At 43.0% G+C, this 19,426-nt stretch overlaps 1 protein-coding gene across 6 annotated transcripts in view; it reads left to right on the plus strand.

The window, feature by feature from the left end:
• Positions 1-1,190: 1,190 nt before the first annotated feature.
• Positions 1,191-19,426, plus strand: part of LOC139562100 (protein bicaudal C homolog 1-like) — a 70,041-nt gene continuing 51,805 nt past the window's right edge. For all 6 annotated transcript variants that reach the window (XM_071379439.1, XM_071379441.1, XM_071379442.1 and 3 more), the window contains exon 1: positions 1,191-1,602. In XM_071379439.1, the coding sequence (XP_071235540.1) occupies positions 1,410-1,602 (193 nt within the window). In that variant the 5' untranslated portion in view covers positions 1,191-1,409. The remainder of the gene's footprint in view (positions 1,603-19,426) is intronic.

The following is a 19,426-nucleotide window of genomic DNA, read 5'->3' on the forward strand; positions in this document are numbered from 1 at the left end:
CCAACCACCATGTCTTTGTGAGACGAGGTGTTGGTGAACGGACTATCTATCTCTCTGTATTTCCCACCGTAAAGCATGGAGGAGGAGGTGTTATGGTGTTTGGGTGCTTTTCTGGTGACACTGTCTGTGATTTATTTAGAATTCAAGGCATACTTAACAAGCATGTCTACCACAGCATTCTGCAGCAATACGCCATCCCATCTGGTTTGGGCTTAGTGGGACTATCATTTGTTTTTCAACAAGACAATGACCCAACACACCTCCAGGCTGTGTAAAATATATTTTACCAAGAAGGATAATGATGGAGTGCTGCATGAGGTGACCTGACCTCTACAATCCCCCGACCTCAACCCAATTGAGATGGTTTGGGATGAGTCGGCCGACAGAGTGAAGGAAAAGCAGCCAACAAGTACTCAGCATATGTGGGAAATCCTTCAAGACTGTTGGAAAAGCATTACAGGTGAAGCTGGTTGAGAGAATGCCAAGAGTGTCCAAATCTGTCATCAAGGCTATTTGAAGAATCTCAAATCTCAAATATATTTGTTATTTGTTTAACACTTTTTTTGGTTACTACATGATTCCATATGTGTTATTTCATAGTTTTGATGTCTTCACTTTTATTCTACAATGTAGAAAATAGTAAAAATAAAGAACAACCCTTGAATGAGTAGGTGTTCTAAAACTTTTGACCGGTAGTGTATGTAAATGTGACATTACCGTTTTAAATTTTGGAAAAGTGTGAAAACAAATCTAAACCTATTTTTGCTTTGTCATTATGGGGTATTGTGTGTAGATTGATGAGCGAAAAAAACCATTTGTTGGTGTGACCCTGGATAGCCATGAATAAAAAAAACAAGAAAATTGTGACGTTTGGTTAATATAAGAAATATTAAGTATATTTAAAACCAAATACTTTAGACTTTTACTCAAGTAGTATTTTACTGGCTGACTTTCACTTTTACTTGAGTCATTTCCTATTAAGGTATCATTACCTTTACTCAAGTATGACAATTGTGTACTTTTTCCACCACTGCCTATGCTTTTCATACATGATAGTCAATAATGATGATCTAAAAAGGGTTCATTTAGACAAATGATGGGAAGGATTGCAATAAACTACATTTGGGAGGAGTCACACGTCTTCGAGTTGTGCCTGACACGTGAAAGTTTTACTTGTGCTCTAGACTCAGAAAAGAAACTGTGGATCAGACTATTTTTAGAGCGGTACTCTATGGGGGCATCAGAGGGGGCTCGAGAAAACGGTCGAGGAATAAGTCACTGCGCAACAATGAGTCTGAACACAATCTCGAAGTGATAAATGTAGGGAAGTAGCTTTTACAATCCACAATTTGGTAGTTTACAATTAGTTCGAAACGCAGTGGCCACTGGAAACGTTTCTGCGCAGCGCAATGGCTGCCCAGTGCGACTCGTTGAGCGGATACTTGCAACAGTCCGACCAGGGCTCGAACAGCGAGCGCAGTACTGACTCCCCGGTCCCCGGCTCCGAGGATGACTTGAGCGGACCCCATGCCTTACCAGACCCGGAGTGGACGGAGGAGAGATTTCGAGTGGACCGCAAGAAACTGGAAATCATGTTATTAGGTAGGCCTAAAGAAAAAACACAGACAAATGGTGCTCTGTGTTGCTACATTTTAAAACTTTGACTACATTTTAAAACATTCCTTTGTTATGGGAATGGGAACTATGCCAACTGTATGCTTCCAAAACCAAATTTCCCCCCTTCATATGGTATTGGCAGTTTTTTCCCCCATTAACATTATTTGGGTATATTTCGTGTCTGCCTTGTCCTGGAATGTGTAGGCCTGATGTTACTTTGTCGCTCGTTTACTTGTTTTTGATGTCTTCAGAGACTGTCCGGTTCAAAGAATTTTGGCCATAATTTGAAACATTTCTTTGTAGTTTCTTTTGATCACCGAAAGCAAATTACACATTGTGGTTCCCTCTGCTCGGTTGGTATTGAGATGTAATCAATGTCATGTATTTTTTCTAGGATGGGCATAGTCTTCTGTAGAAAGTTGCCTCAATATTACATACATTAAAACAAACGTTAGACACGGTACAATTGTTTATGCAAAACTAGTCATTCAATTCTGACTGAAGTCTCGGTCACTTCACATGCATTTATAATGTTTGTGCTATGGTCAGCAGTTGAGAAGCATGAACACGACTCGACCAATAGGAGTCGCTATGAGCACGTGTTATGGTCATCGCTGAAGTTTTACGTGCTGATACCTCAATAGCTGAAAACACTTCTATCGATGAAACCAAACGATCCTGAAAATATTTCCTGGTCATTGGTAACCTATAACGATGCAAATGCCCACGTTGTTTATGGTTATTTAACCTAATTAAAAGTGTTTAAGAATACTATTTTGTCAATATTTCATGTAGTCTGTATGTCCAGTACTGTACAAACCTATAGTCAATGATCTGTCTGAGATACAAAGCGTATTTGCATCCACTGTTTTCCAGATGATGATAAAGTTTTATTCCCATTAGTAGCTACTCCAGCACAATCTCTGTCACCGTCATGTCTGTGAACAGTTCAATGACTGACATAAGTCCCTTGGAATGTAAAGGGTGAGATCCTCATCAGTTATTGCAAAACGCATCTTGTAGAAGAAGAAACCAGGGTTATGTAACTGAAGACTCTTTATCAATCCCACAGGAAGACCGTGAGTTGCCATCAGCTGGAGAAACAGCCCAACAAGGCCATACAGGGAACATTAACAACAGGAGATAATGAACCCAATGAAAACAACCCATGGAAGCTGAGATATCATGCAAAACAAGGGGTTTCCTATTCAGCTTGACACGAGACAACCCATGTCTTTGTCTGTCTTGACACTTCTTTCTCATCCTGTTGGATATCTACTCAGTGGGCTACTGATTGATCTACTCTCCTTTGATAATATTTTATTTCATTACAGTACTTTTTTGATTATAATGAGTTAACCTCCGATGAATGTTGTTCCAAACTTCTCCTCCGTGTATGCCCAAGATAAACCAGATCTGTGTGGGTGGACATTATTATAAAAATGCCTGTTTAATTGGAGCACATTTATCAAACCTGCTCTGTAGTTCTGTGTTTTGAAGTTGAAGAAAAAACGGTTATAGGTTTTCTGTCTGTCTTTCTCTCTCTTTCACCCACACTTCCAGCTCCTCATGGTTGTGGTCCCATTGCTGCTGTGCTACTCTGCAGTCCTTAAAGCTCCATGTCATCCCTTCCTTTTCCAGGAAAACAACTTAACCAGAGGCCGTCCCTAAACTGAAGTCTCCTGGACATACTGTGTGTGTGTGCCTGCGCGTGTGTGGCAGAGGTCATCTCTTTAACATGTTGTTTTCTAGTAGTTTCTATGATCATGGCAGGATTTCGCCATGTTAACATTCAGTCAGTGGCATGAAGTGAATATTACTATTTGTTTTGTCTGTGGTCAGTCGTTGGCCTTTCTCAATTGGGCAAAGGTCTGTTCTCTCCTCGAGTCCTGTCCTCCGTGACCCGGTAAACCGATAAGTGGTGGCCATGAAGGAGAGTGTCAATTCGTTAATAGAGGAACGGAGGAGTTTGCTCCTCTCCCTCAATTGCCTCTTCCGGGGGAAGATGCTCAGGTGTATCCTACCACGGAAGAGTTGAAATCCCCCACACCCCCTTTGAAACAACTGTTGTTTTCTCAGATGAGAAATGCATGCACACATTTAAAAAAAGGATACATTTATAATTTTATCTATAAAATGTCTGGCTCAACTAGCTCAACATTTTATACCACTTTACACAGGTACTTGGAGATTCCAGTTCTTTAAACGTCATTAGCCTAATGACATTCTAGTGGAGAAGGATAGTCCAATTTCATACAAGCACATTTATTTCCACATTTCCTTTCCTTGCCTCCTCGATTTACCTTTTTCAAACGAATGTGAGGAGAGGGAGTATATGACATGAGGAATTAAGGAAATCCAGTTGAGATTTAATTTAATTGAACCCATATTTTACCAGGTAGGTTGCCTGAGAACACATTCTCATTTACAGCAATGACCTGGCGAATAGTTACAAGGGAGCGGAGGGGGGATGAATAAGCCAATTGGAAGATTCTCACAGTGGTTCAGAGTGAGTGATCGTGCAACCTCAACCATGAAACAGCATTAGACTTTAAAAAAATCTACTTTCTCTATTCTGGAAGAGTTGAAGGATGTACTCTATCCCATAGGGCTTGCAGACATTCTTTAAGACATTCAGTCTTCATCAGCAGTAAGAGCATCCTTGTGTGGTTGTTTTTTTAATGCATAATTAACCAATATACCGTATATTTAACTCCAAGCCTGTTTAGGATGCTTTGATTGGTCATTGCGTGTTACCGTCAGCATTGTAAAATCTGTTTTCATTGGAGGAGAGGGCTTTGTTGATGTGGGACTCGGTGTCCTGAAGTGGACACAGCCCAGAGTTTGGCCTATAGTTAAATCATTGTGTGGGAACTTCAGTATATTTTCACTCCAGGTTTTATCAGCTGTGACGGTATCTCTGGCCTCCCTTGCTTGGAAACTTGTGTAACCTGCATTATGCAAAATGGAAAGGTCCTGCATAAAGCCTTGCTAATGTTAAAAGGTGCTTCAAATAACATTTCCTCCCATCTCAACTTCCACTATAGAGGAGGAGTTTTGGAAGACTTAATTTAGAGCGAAAAAACACCTGTTAGGAATGTGTGTAAGCTTTTATTTAGTGAAGTAATGAGTCGTCCTATCTGAATAGCCAAATGTAGGCCTCCTCTTGGCTTGCATTGCAGTGTGACTTCTTTCCAAGCCTCCCTATAAAATCCATTAAGCCAGTATCCGGATGGTGTTGAAATATACAGTATGACAGATGAGCATCTATTTCCCATGCACAGTTGAAGTCAGAAGTTTACATACACTTAGGTTGGAGTCATTAAAACTCGTTTTCAACCACCACAAATTTCTTGTTAACAAACTATAGTTTTGGCAAGTCGGTTAGGACATCTACTTTGTGCATGACACAAATTAATTTTCCCAACAATTATTTACAGACAGATTGTTTCACATATAATTCACTGTATCACAATTTCAGTGGGTCAGATGTTTACATACACTAAGTTGACTGTGCCTTTAAACAGCTTGGAAAATTCCAGAAAATTATGTTTAGAAGCTTCTGATAGACTAATTGACATCACTTGAGTCAATTGGAGGTGTACCTGTGGATGTATTTCAAGGCCTACCTTCAATCTCAGTGTCTCTTTGCTTGACATCATGGAAAATCAAAAGACATCAGCCAAGACCTCAGACATTTCTTTTTGTAGACTTCCATAAGTCTGGTTCATCCTTGGGAGCAATTCCCAACACCTGAAGGTACCACGTTCATCTTTACAAACAATAGTACGCAAGTATAAACACCATGGGACCACGCAGCCGTCATACCGCTCAGGAAGGAGATGCGTTCTGTCTCCTAGAGATGAATGTACTTTTCTGTGAAAAGTGCAAATCAATCCCAGAACAACAGCAAAGGACCTTGTGAAGATGCTGGAGGAAACGGGTACAAAAGTATCTATATCCATAGTAAAATGAGTCCTATATCGACATAACCTGAAAGGCTGCTCAGCAAGGAAGAAGCCACTGCTCCAAAACCGCCATATAAAAGCCAGGCTACGGTTTGGGGACCCATGGGGACAAAGATTGTACTTTTTGGAGAAATGTCCTCTGGTCTAATGAAACAAAAATAGAACTGTTTGGCCATAATGACCATCGTTATGTTTGGAGGAAAAAGGGGGACGCTTGCACGCCGAGGAACACCATCCCAACCGTGAAGCACAGGGGTTGCAGCATCATGTTGTGGGGGTGCTTTGCTGCAGGAGAGACTGGTGCACTTCACAAAATAGATGGCATCTTGAGGGTGGAAAATTATGTGGATTTTTTGAAGCAACATCTCAAGACAATTGAAGTTAAAGCTTAGTCGCAAATGGGTCTTCCAAATGGACAATGATCCCAAGCATACTTCCAAAGTTGTGGCAAAATGGCTTAAGGACAACAAAGTCAAGTTATTGGAGTGGCCATCACAAAGCCCTGACCTCAATCCTATAGAAAATGTGTGGGCAGAACTGAAAAAGTGTGTGCGAGCAAGTATGCCTACAAACCTGACTCAGTTACACCAGCTCTGTCAGGAGGAATGGGCCAAAATTCACCCAACTTATTGTGGGAAGCTTGTGGAAGGCTACCTGAAACGTTTGACCCAAGTTAAACAATTTAAAGGCAATGCTACCAAATACTAATTGAGTGTATGTAAACTTCTGACCCACTGAGAATGTGATGAAAGAAATAAAAGCTGAAATAAATCATTCCCTCTACTATTATTCTGACATTTCGCATTCTTAAAATAAAGTGGTGATCCTAACTGACCTAAGACAGGGAATTTTTACTAGGATTAAGTGTCAGGAATTGTGAAAAACTGAGTTTAAATGTATTTGGCTAAGGTGTATGTAAACTTCCGACTTCAACTGTATGTCAATATTCTCCAACACTCACACAGATCTGGTCTATCGGTCAAAGGTCTGTTTTTACTATTAGACACATCATCTCCTATGACGTGTACTGTAAGTGGGGCTGAGGATACAATAGTTTTTATAGTGTCCTCTGTTTTGTCTGTTTCCCCTGCTGTTTGTTTTAGAGGCTTTGACCTGAAGGAAGTGTGTAAGATTTGAAGTTGGAGGAGAAAAGGGTTGTTGTCTGAGAGAAACACAGTGGGTACATTAGAAACATCATGATGACTACACCGTACATCACCACATTAGAAGGCTATATCCACTAACACTCACTTTGTTTAGCACAGTTCCTTTCTGGAACAATATGGAAATAATGATCTGAATAGAAATGGTAATACATGCCCCCCGTGCAGTGCCTCCGTTGCACATTATCACAATTTGTTTTGGTGCCCTACTTCTAAATTAAATTACATGGTCAAATTGAAATGTCTTGAATTGGCAGTCAATGGATGACCAGTTTTAAGTCAGTTAATGATTTTAAGTCTGTAAATGGTTGCAAAAATCTCTCAGTAACTGTCTGCATACCTCAAGTTTTTGTGTGTTGGTGCAGGAGGAAAACTTGAATGTAGTGTAAACTGCTTTATGGTTCTCTGGTCACATAAACTACCAATCTCATTAAAATTAGTTTTTTTATTCACTAAAGTGTGGGAAAACATTTCCTCTTAGTCATATATTCCAAATCAAATGTGTGTGAATATGTCCATGTACAGTATGTGTAGTTTCCATAGTTACAAGCAAGGTAGACAGATGTGTATTTGGCATGTGATTTGGAGACTCTCAATTGGCCTTTGTTTATTGGGGTTACCTTTTTCCTAACAACATTTTATTGTTAATTTGAAGTTAAGTGAGATCTTTGTACAGAGTTCTGGTGGCCTACAGTATACAGACTATATGTTAGCTGACTAACTACACCACCCCTAATTAAATTAATAATTTTCTTCATTGTAACATTTTGTTTCCCTCCCCTAAACCTCTACCTGACAATTATCGGGTAGCTGTATCTTGGTCTTGAGGTGTAAAAGCGCTCCTCGAAAACAAATAGTAAACGTGCAGATTTGCTGCTACCTTGTAGCCTGCAGGTTTACGTCAGTATTCTCATGCATCCTAACAAACGGCATTAGCTAACCGTACAATGTCACCAAGTAGGCTATGCCTTGCAACATTATACACTCTGTCCCCCAGTAGGGATGGAACTGAGTACATTGAAGGCAATGTAAAAACTGATCCTGTATGGAAAGAAGCAGACTCACAAACTGGGTCGAAAAGCAGAAAAAGGGTCTTCTCTCTGCGGCACGTCCACATTCTGTCCTAAAATAGTGTAGGATGGGGTATAGGCCCCCATCCTCGTCTTCCTCCTGGGTGCTGAGTAAGAGCTTCAGACAGGAAGTGAGTGTTGTGTGGGGGAATGTGCTGCAGTCACCACTCTCTACTGTAGGAGAACACAGGACTGTTTCAACCTCCAGAACCACATACTATTAAACTAATGGGCTGTTTTAAGTGGTGTTTACTGAGGACATTACAGGGACTCATCATGGGGGAGCTCAAAGTATGTCAAGTATGTGGTGTAAACTTGAATATATTTCGGGTATAATGTTACTCAAGTGTTTTTTCTATTGGAGCTTTAACATCACTCTATACTCTGCTCCTCAACATCATGGCAAGCAGACATTATGCCAAAACAATATGTGATAAAGTGTTTGTGCCTTTTGTATGGTGTAGCTCTCCTCTCTGTATCCTGTAGCTCCCCTCTCTGTATCCTGTAGCTCCCCTCTCTGTATACTGTAGCTCTCCTCTCTGTATACTGTAGCTCTCCTCTCTGTATCCTGTAGCTCTCCTCTCTGTATCCTGTAGCTCCCCTCTCTGTATCCTGTAGCTCTCCTCTCTGTATCCTGTAGCTCTCCTCTCTGTATCCTGTAGCTCTCCTCTCTGTATACTGTAGCTCTCCTCTCTGTATACTGTAGCTCTCTTCTCTGTATCCTGTAGCTCCCCTCTCTGTATCCTGTAGCTCTCCTCTCTGTATCCTGTAGCTCCCCTCTCTGTATACTGTAGCTCTCCTCTCTGTATCCTGTAGCTCTCCTCTCTGTATCCTGTAGCTCTCCTCTCTGTATCCTGTAGCTCTCCTCTCTGTATACTATCGCTCTCCTCTCTGTATACTGTAGCTCTCCTCTCTGTATACTGTAGCTCTCTTCTCTGTATCCTGTAGCTCCCCTCTCTGTATCCTGTAGCTCTCCTCTCTGTATCCTGTAGCTCCCCTCTCTGTATACTGTAGCTATCCTCTCTGTATCATGTAGCTCCCCTCTCTGTATACTATAGCTCTCCTCTCTGTATACTGTAGCTCTCCTCTCTGTATACTGTAGCTCTCCTCTCTGTATACTATAGCTCTCCTCTCTGTATACTGTAGCTCCCCTCTCTGTATACTATAGCTCTCCTCTCTGTATCCTGTAGCTCCCCTCTCTGTATACTGTAGCTCTCCTCTCTGTATCCTGTAGCTCTCCTCTCTGTATACTGTAGCTCCCCTCTCTGTATACTGTAGCTCTCCTCTCTGTATCCTGTAGCTGCCCTCTCTGTATACTATAGCTCTCCTCTCTGTATACTGTAGCTCCCCTCTCTGTATCCTGTAGCTCTCCTCTCTGTATCCTGTAGCTCCCCTCTCTGTATCCTGTAGCTCTCCTCTCTGTATACTGTAGCTCTCCTCTCTGTATCATGTAGCTCTCCTCTCTGTATCCTGTAGCTCTCCTCTCTGTATCCTGTAGCTCTCCTCTCTGTATCCTGTAGCTCTCCTCTCTGTATCCTGTAGCTGCCCTCTCTGTATCCTGTAGCTGCCCTCTCTGTATCCTGTAGCTGCCCTCTCTGTATCCTGTAGCTCTCCTCTCTGTATCCTGTAGCTCTCCTCTCTGTATCCTGTAGCTCTCCTCTCTGTATCCTGTAGCTCTCCTCTCTGTATCCTGTAGCTCTCCTCTCTGTATCCTGTAGCTCCCCTCTCTGTATCCTGTAGCTCCCCTCTCTGTATCCTATAGCTCTCCTCTCTGTATCCTATAGCTCTCCTCCCTGTATACTGTAGCTCCCCTCTCTTCCAACCTTTTCTGAAACACGCTGATACAATTTAACAATTTTATATTCAACTTTGCTTACACGTTGAATTCCTTCATCCCAAGCATGATGAAGTGTTCAGGAGCTAATTGAGGTCTTTTCTTGTGGAAAAACCTGCATGTTATTACTAAATAAAACCTGGAATCATGTTTCAACGGTCCGACTTGACTCGAGCTCTCTGACCCATTTCTCTGCTTCTGAAACTGTGAAATTAATACCTTTTTTTAAATTATATTTTTTTACTTCACCTTTTTCTTCTGCACCTTTAAAGTGCAGATTTACATTCTGGCTGGTTTGCGGCTGCTATAATTGTACTTTTTTTGAACTACCACTCTCCCCTTTGAGTGTTGTGTTTTCTTAAGAGGACCTCGGTTAGTTGTTCTTTCTCTTCATTCAACATTTAGTACAATCTGCTTTTTCTCCACATGCCCTGATTGGAGAGAGTGCTCTTGGTTGGTGGACCTGGTCCTGGTTGTTGCTAGAATATTCTTCAATGGGATAAAAGAAAATGGAAAGAAAGGGAACAGAAACGTTATGTTTAGTTTGATGGAGAGGGCTGGACGGTGGTCATTTCAAAAAGGCCCTAATTGAGTTACTTTGTTGATTTGGATGTGTCAGTGTGGACTGCGGATGCCGTTCGTCAAAGTCATCAAGGAATGAATTCCCACACATTCAGATAACAAACAAAAAATAAGTGTAGATGAAAGATGGTTATTTATGTGAGTGAATTTGGGATATGAATTCTACTGTAGGCTATTAGCTGTGTTTAGGGTACTATGGCTCCATCTGTTTTAGTGAAATGGACTTTACCAGCCCCTCTGGAGTAGGTTCTTACACTACATACCAGGTACAAGGGGAATGCTTAGGTTGTGAAATGTTTCTGGCAAGTTTGCAACAACTCACCCACAATTCACCAATGGGAGGAGATGGGTAGACACCCACAATGTGATAAAGCATCATTCCTGCACCTCATTCTAATGCCTCTACTTAGCAATTAAACCAACAGACTGACTCAGTGGTTGTAAATTAGTTTGTCTGGGTCTCCTATTTGTTTGTTATTTGACTTGTATTTTTACTTAGAAAAAGGACCAATTTGTTAAGTGTTTTTTTATACTTAACTGTTTATGTGGTATGTCTTAAACTGTCTAGTGTTTTATGGATTGTGAGTTGTGTAAGCTTTCTGTATCATATTTTATTTTCTAGGGCCCGTATCCACAAATCATCTCAGAGTAGGAGTGCTGATCTAGGATCAGTTTTGCCTTTTAGATCATAATGAGTAAGATGGTATGGACAGATCCTAGATTAGCATTCCTACCCTGAGGCGCTTTGTGAATACGGGCCCAGTACTGGCAGTCTGTCAACTCCACTGCAGCATTACACATCTGGGAGTTTGTTTATTCATTTATTATTTCACAGTTGCCTGGCAACTGCACATGCCTTTTTCTCCTGTGAAAGAAGTCATTCGGAGACGACAGCAGCCTGTGTTCTGGACAGGAACACAAGAATAACGGTTGTTTGAGCTGTTGCCTTTCTAACAGCTGTTGCCTTTCTTACAAAGTGCATAAGTGATTACGAATTTAAGAGGTCCCACAAAAGCAGACGAAATAACAAATATGGAGGGCTTAAAAGAAATTGGCATGGCCATGGATGCAATGGTTATACTCTGAGTCTCTCCAACATTTGGCCAGCAGCAGTGACCGGAGGTTGTTGACAACTTGTCTGGCTGTAGCTACTACTTCCTGGGTCCTTCCGTCCTTACTGATTTAGATACGATTGTGTGGATAGTGCGGGAGTCGAGAGCTACTCAGGAACTGAAGTTTAGTGAATGGATGCTAACCTGTGTGATGGTTTGCCAGAGGACCACATAGAGGAAGACTCAATAGTGCTCTGTCCGTATCTGTTTTCTCAAGTGCTGCCAGCAACTTGTCTGTTGAAAGGTGATATACTGGATGGAAACATCGCAGCTTTCATCCTGCTCATTTAGACTTGATTTATTTAAACAGGCTTGTCAATGAAAAATAATGTTTTTGGCAGAAATCGTTAGTGTTAAACACATCCTTCTGTTTATCGTCTAAACATTACAGTGGTCCTTTCTTATAGAGCTAGATCAATCTTAAACCTTTTATGCCGCTCACTGTCGTACCATTTCTCAGAGAGATTGATGGGGATGGCAAGAGGCGTAGTATTGCGTAGTATTGCGTGCAGCACAGTTCTAAATGGTGAATGATTTCACCAAACTTGTCTTAAGCAATAACTCAAGTGGTGCGTGCGCGGTTTGGGCATGCACGCAGATGGTGTGTGTGTTTTTTAAAGACTCCCCCGGGTGCACTGTCATTTCCATGTTGAATCAGCTGAGAGGTGCTGACGCTCATAGTGTTCTGCTTGAGAGCATCTGGTGGGTGGAGAAACATGGTAAGAACATCCTGCTCTCGCTATATTCCACTCCATTCTATCTGGGAGTGGTAGTAGTTCATTCAGACTTGTCCTAAGGGGCTATTTCACACAGCTGGTCTAAGGACTTAAAGCCAGCTAACTTTCACAAGTACATGCAAGAGAGTTTGGACAGACATTTTGGAAACCTGAAATTTGGACAGCGGTTCAAAACAAAAACAATTTGGCTACAGCCTTAGGCAGTTCCACCTCGGTTTTTATATGCTGACAGTGATTTCCTTGTCTCTGTGATATATTGTCTGTTGGTAATTTAACCACCATAAGCATTTATCTTGTATTAATTTACAACGGTCCTTCTCTTTTCTCGTTTTAAACCAGTGATTACTGGTTACCGTTTTAAACCAGTGATTACTGGTCAGAGTATATTTTCCTGTTTGTGTCAGAGCAAAGATAGTTTTATGTGTTTTGCTTTAGTTCTAATGTCCATAAACATACTGTGAGTACCAAAGCTTTGCTCTAGAGTCTACTCCCCAATGTCTTAAGTCACTCTGTTACTGCTGTCCCACCAGGATTTGTCTCGCCAGGCATTGAGATTTAGATGGTGCCTTTGGGTTTTCCTCACTTTTCATGCTCCAAAAAACTCCAACCATCATCTAAATCCTTTGATTTTTTGTTGTTGTACAGAATAAGGTTCTAGACATCAGAAGAGCGATTACTCACCTCTAACTGGACAAGGATATTTTTTTTCTTTAATGAGTCGTACGTGAAGGATATACTACTCATCCCGGACCAGGCCAAAAATCTTGGTCATTCGCATGCAGAGGAGAAGCCGTTGCAGAAGTCGTAGAGCCAGATGCCTGGCAAGACTGTCACTGAGTGGATAATTGGCCTTTACCCTCCATTCTGCAGTGCGATCTCTAATATTAAGGAAGTCTTGAGGTTTTGCCCGCCTGAGTTAGTGTGGTCTACAACTTATGATGAAGTATTCTATCTACCGAGAGAGTTTTCATCTATATTCTTCGTAGCTGTCTATCACAGGAAGTACCAGTGACGCGCTCTACGGAAGTGGTCCGATGAAGCGGATGCTAAGCTATAGAACTTTTTCGCTAGCACAGACTGGAATATGTTCCGGGATTCATCCAATGGCATTGAGGAGTATACCACATTGGCTTTATTAATAAGTGCATCGATGACGTCATACCCACAGTGACTGTACGTACAGTACATATCCCAACCACTAGCCATGGATTACAGACAACATCCGCGATGAGCTAAAGGCTAAAGGTTCCGCTTTCAAGGAGCAGGACACTAATCCGGACGCTTATAAGAAATCCCACTACACCCTCGGACAAACCATTAAACAGGCAAAGCATCAATACAGGACTAAGATTGAATCCTACTACACTGGCTCTGACTCTCATCCGTATTGGCAGGGCTTGCAAACTATCACTGATTACAAAGGGAAACCAAGCCGTGAGCTGCCCAGTGACGCAAGCCTACCAGACAAGCGAAATGCCTTCTATGCTCACTTCGAGACAAGCAACACTGAACTATGCATGAGAGAACCAGCATTTCTGGACGACTGTGTGATAACTCTCTCCATAGCCGATATGAGTAAGACCTTTAAAGAAGTTAACATTCACAAGGCCGCAGGGCCAAACGGATTACCAGGACAGGTACTCCTAGCATGCTCTAACCAGCTGGCAAGTGACTTCACTGACATTTTCAACCTCTCCCTGACCCAGTCTGCAATACCTACATGTTTCAATCAGACCACCATAGTCCCTGTGCCCAAGAATGCCAAGGTAACCTGCCTAAATAACTACTGCCCCGTAGCACTCACATCTGTAGCCATGAAATGCTTGGAAAGGCTGGTCATGGCTCACATCAACCCAGAAAACCTGGACCCATTCCAATTCGCATACCGCCCCAACAGATCTACAGATGACATAATCTCTATTGCAGTACACACTGCCTTTTCCCACCTGGACAAAAGGAGCACCTATGTGAGAATGCTGTTCATTGACTACAGCTCAACGTTCAACACCATAGCTTAGTGATGAGCTTGGAGGGCACTAAGGACCCTGGGACTGAACACCTCCCTCTGCAACCGGATCCTGGACTTCCTGACGGGCCGCCCCCAGGTGGTGAGGGTAGGCAACATCACATCCACCACGCTGACCCTCAACATGAGCGCCCCTCTGGGTTGCGTGCTCAGTCCCCTCCTGCACTCCCTGTTCACCCACTACTGCGTGGCCACGCACGACTCCAACACCATCATTAAGTTTGCAGAGAACATGACTGTGGTAGGCCTGATCGATGACGATGAGACAGCCTACAGGGAGGAGGTCAGAGACCTGGCAGTGAGATGCCAGGACATCAACCTCTCCCTCAATGTGAGCAAGACAAAGGAGCTGATCGTGGACTATAGGAAAAGGAGGGCCAAACTGGCCTCCATTAACATTGATGTGGCTGAAGTGGAGCGGGTTGAGAGTTTCAAGGTCCTTGGTGTCCACATCACCAACGAACTATCATGGTCCAAACATACCAAGACAGTTGTGAAGAGGGCACAACAGCACCTTTTCCCCCTCAGGAGACTGAAAAGATTTGGCAAGGGTCCCCAGATCCTCAAAATTCTACAGCTGCACCATTAAGAGGATCCTGTTTGGTTACATCACCGCCTGGTATGGCAACTGCTCGGCATCTGACCGTATGGCGCTACAGAGGATAATTTGATTAGATTTTTGATTTCATCGTATGTCGAATGAGGCCATAATTCTACAGCTCCAACACTATTTACATTCCTCTTACCCTCCAAAACAAGTAAGCATCTCTCGCTCTGTACACATAATAAAATAACATTTTATTGATCACTTACACATGGTTAGCAGATGTTATTGCGAGTGTAGCGAAATGCTTATGCTTCTAGATCCGACAGTGAAGCACTATCTAACAGGTATAGAATAGATAGTGTAGTATACAGTATATCCAAATGAGATAAGTAATGCGAGATATGAAAACATTCTTAAAGTGGCATTATTAAAGTGACTGGTGTTCCATTTATTGAAGTGGCCAATGATATCAAGTCTGTAGGTCGGCAGCCGCCTCTCTGTGCCAGTGATGGCTGTTTAACAATCTGATGGCCTTGAGATAGAAGCTGTTTTTCAATCTCTCTGTCCCAGCTTTGATGCACCTGTACTGACCTCGCCTTCTGGATGGAAGTGGGGTGAACAGGCAGTGGCTCGGGTGGTTGTTGTCCTTGATCTTTTTTGCCTTCCTGTGATATCGGGTGTTGTAGGTGTCCTGGAGGGCAGATAGTTTGCCCCTGGTGATGCCTTGTGTAGACCACCCTCTGGAGAGCCCTGCAGTTGTGAGCAGTGCAGTTGCCGTACCAGGCGGTGATACAGCCAACAGGATGCTCTCGATTCTGCACCTGTAAAAGTTAGTGAGGGTTTTCGGTGACAAGCCACATTTTTGCAGCCTCCTGAGGTTGAAGAGGCGCAGTTGCACCTTCTTCACCACACTGTCCGTGTGCGTGGACCATTTCAGTTTGTCTGTGATAGGTACACCGAGGGACTTAACACTTTCAATCTTCTCCACTGCTGTCCCGTCGATGTGGATAGGGGGGTGCTCCCTTTGCTGTTTCCTGAAGTCCACAATCATCTCTTTTGTTTTGCTGACATTGAGTGAGAGGGTATTTTCCTGACACCACACTCCGAGGGCCCTCACCTCCTCCCTGTAGAGTGTCTCATCGTTGTTGGTAATCAAGCCTACCATAGTTGCGTTGTCTGCAAACTTGATGATTGAGTTCGAGGCGTGCATGGCCACGCAGTCGTGGGTGAACAGGGAGTACAGGAGAGGGTTGAGAACGCACCCTTGTGGGGACCCAGTGTTGAGGATCAGCGGAGTGGAGATGTTGTTTCCATACCGTCACCTCCTGGGGGTGGCCCGTCCGGAAGACCAGGACCCAGTTGCACAGAGCGGGGTCAAGACCCAGGGACTCAAGCTTAATGATGAGTTTGGAGGGTACTATGGTGTTGAATGCTAAGCTATAGTCAATGAACAGCATTCTTACATAGGTATTCCTCTTGTCCAGATGGGATAGGGTAGTGTGATGGCGATTGCGTCGTCTGTGGACCTATTGGGGCGGTAAGCGAATTGAAGTCGGTCTAGGGTGACAGGTAGGGTGGAGGTGATATGATCCTTGACTAGTCTCTCAAAGCACTTCATGATGACGGAAGTGAGTGCTACGGGGCGATAGTCATTTAGTTCAGTTACCTTAGTTTTCTTGGGAACAGGAACAATGGTGGCCATCTTGAAGCACGTGGGGACAGCAGACTGGGATAGGGATTGATTGAATATGTCCGTAATACACCAGCCAGCTGGTCTGCGCATGTTCTGAGGATGTGGCTAGGGATGCCATCTGGGCCGGCAGCCTTGCGAGGGTTAACACGTTTAAATATTTTACTCACTTCGGCCACGGAGAAGGAGAGCCCACAGTCTTTGGTAGCGGGCCGTGTCGGTGGCACTGTATTGTCCTCAAAGCGCGCAAAGAAGTTGTTTAGTTTGTCTGGAAGCAAAATGTTGATGTCTGCGACGGGGCTGGTTTTCTTTTTATAATCCGTGATTGTCTGTAGACCCTGTCGCATACTGTACGTCTTGTTTGAGCTGTTGAATTGCGACTCGACTTTGTCTCTATATTGATACTTTGCTTGTTTGATTGCCGTACGCAGGGAATAACTATACTGTTTGTATTCGGCCATATTCCCAGTTGCCTTGCCATTATTAAATGTGGTGGTACGTGATTTGATGCCATCGCGTATGCTGCCCTCAATCCACGGTTTCTGGTCAGGGAAGGTTTTAATAGTCAGTGGGTACAACATCTCTTATACACTTCTTTATAAACTCGCTCACCGAGTCAGCGTATACGTCAATGTTGTTCTCTGAGGCTACCCGGAACATATCCCAGTCCACGTGATCGAAGTAATCTTGAAGCATGGAATCCGATTGGTCAGACCCGTGTTGGATAGACCTAAGCACTGGTGCTTCCTGTTTTAGTTTCTGCCTATAGGAGGGGAGCAACAAGATGGAGCCATGGTCAGATTTGCCAAAAGGAGGGTGGGGGAGGTCCTTGTATCCATCGCGGAAGTTAGAGTAGCAATGGTTGAGCTTGTTACTCGCTCGTGTACTGCAATCAATATGCTGATAGAATTTAGGTAGCCTTGTTTTTAAATTAGCTTTGTTAAAATCCCCAGCTACAATAAATGTAGCCTCAGGATATATGGTTTCCAGTTTGCATGAAGTCCAGTAAAGTTCCTTGGTGGCTGTCTTGGTATCCACTTGCGGGGGGATATACTGTGACAATAACCGAGGAGAGTTCTCTTGGGAGATAATACGGTCGGCATTTGATTGTGGGGAATTCTAGGTCAGGTGAACAAAAGAACTTGAGTTCCTGTATGTTGTTACATTTACACCATGAGTCGTTAATCATGAAACATACACCCCCGCCCTTCTTCTTACCGGAGAGATGTTTATTCCTATCGGCGCGATGCACTAAAAATCCAATTGGCTGTACTGACTCCCGACAGCATGTCCCAAGCTAGCCATGTTTCCGTGAAACGGAGTATGTTATAATCCCAGATATCTCTTTGGAAAGCAACCCTTGCCCTGATTTCGTCGACTTTGTTAACTAGGGACTGGACATTAGCGAGTAATATACTTGGAAGCGATGGGTGGTGTGCGCGCATCCGAAGCTTCACTAGAAGACCGCTCCGGCATCCTCTCCTCCGGCAGTTTGTTTTGGGTCAGCTTCTGGAATCAGTTCAAATTCCCTGGGAGGTGCAGACAAAGGATCCGCTTTGGGAAAGTATTCCTGGTCGTAGTGCTGGTTGTGCTGTTAAGTTGACGTCTCTGATATCCGATAGTTCTTCCCGGCTGTATGTAATAACACTTAAGGTTTTCTGGGCTAACAATGTAAGAAATAATACATCAAAAAACTAAATACTGCACAGTTTCCTAAGGACTAGAAGTAAAGCTTCCATCTCTATCGGCGCCATCTTGTCTCGTACCAGGCTAAATGCATCTGTCCAGGCTGCATCCTCCATACTGCTTCCAGGAGCTGTTTTATAGTGACAGGATGGATGCCTTTGTTAAGATTAGGTGAAGTGTATATAGTATCTAAGTTTTGAACTAATAGGTGTAGGGGTTTGATTCATTAGATCCTATTTGATGGTTTTTGGGAAATGGCAACATAGATTACTACTCATAAATTGACTTCATATTTTGTTCCATATTTCACAAACACCCCAGACATATTGGTTGCAACATCCCGTTTGTACTCCGAGGTCTCAATGTTGAAACCCATAGATTCCTCCTCCTTTCTTGCCTGCTGCAGTACATAGTGGTGCCAATGTCAATATGAAACTCATGAGATGTTCCGTTATTGTGTAACACGCTGGCATATAATGATAACATATTACTTTATGCTGTCACAAGTATGCCATAACAGATCAGCATATCCAAGGTCGTCAAGACGGCTAACGCCAATCTAAAGCAACTGATTTATGCAACTGTGACATGTTGTAAGACTCAGCTGAAGTACTGATATTCTCCACCCCCATAACAAACCCCAGAGGTTCGTGGGGCGCCCACCCGTTCCTCCCCTGGTTCTCCCACGGCCCGTCTTCATGCCATGCATCTGCTGACAGGATGTTTTTCACTCCTTGCATTGCCCTCATGTCCTCTTCTACAGATGTTTGTAAAAGCAGAAGGAAATGTGGATTATAATTAATGAATATTTTTGTTGGGGGAAATCAGGTCTGAAATTTTAAAGTGGAAATTATAAACTTCAGAAGCCTTTTTAAACTGCAAATATACTACATGTTTTACATTTCCTGCATTGCAGAAAAGTTATTCTGCGACAGGGTGGTCAAATTAAGATTAAGATCCTACATCTGTACACCACTGTCTCCACTCATACGGGGGCGGCAGGTAGCCTAGTGTTGGGCCAGTAACCGAAAGGTTGCTATATCGAAACCCAAACTGAGAAGGTAAAAATCTGTCGTTCTGCCCCTGAACAAGGCAGTTAACCCACTGTTCCTAGGCCGTCATTGTAAATAAGAATTTGTTCTTAACTGACTTGCCTAGTTAAATAAAATAAAAATAAATACTCCACCAAGAGAGGTTCATTTCAGTTCCTCTAGCTGGAAATGCTGTTTTGCGTTCCATATACAGTACATGTGTTAATGTTATTATTAGGAAATAAGGAATGTTAGAAAACACTTTGGTTTGTATTCATCCACTGAGAATGAGTTGATGAAGTGTAACACAAACCCACTTGTATGATTGGTAGGCTGTTTATGTCAAAGCATCTTCATCTGTTC

The sequence above is a fragment of the Salvelinus alpinus genome, chromosome 32, assembly GCF_045679555.1.
Source record: "Salvelinus alpinus chromosome 32, SLU_Salpinus.1, whole genome shotgun sequence".
In the NCBI taxonomy this organism is placed as follows: domain Eukaryota; kingdom Metazoa; phylum Chordata; class Actinopteri; order Salmoniformes; family Salmonidae; genus Salvelinus; species Salvelinus alpinus.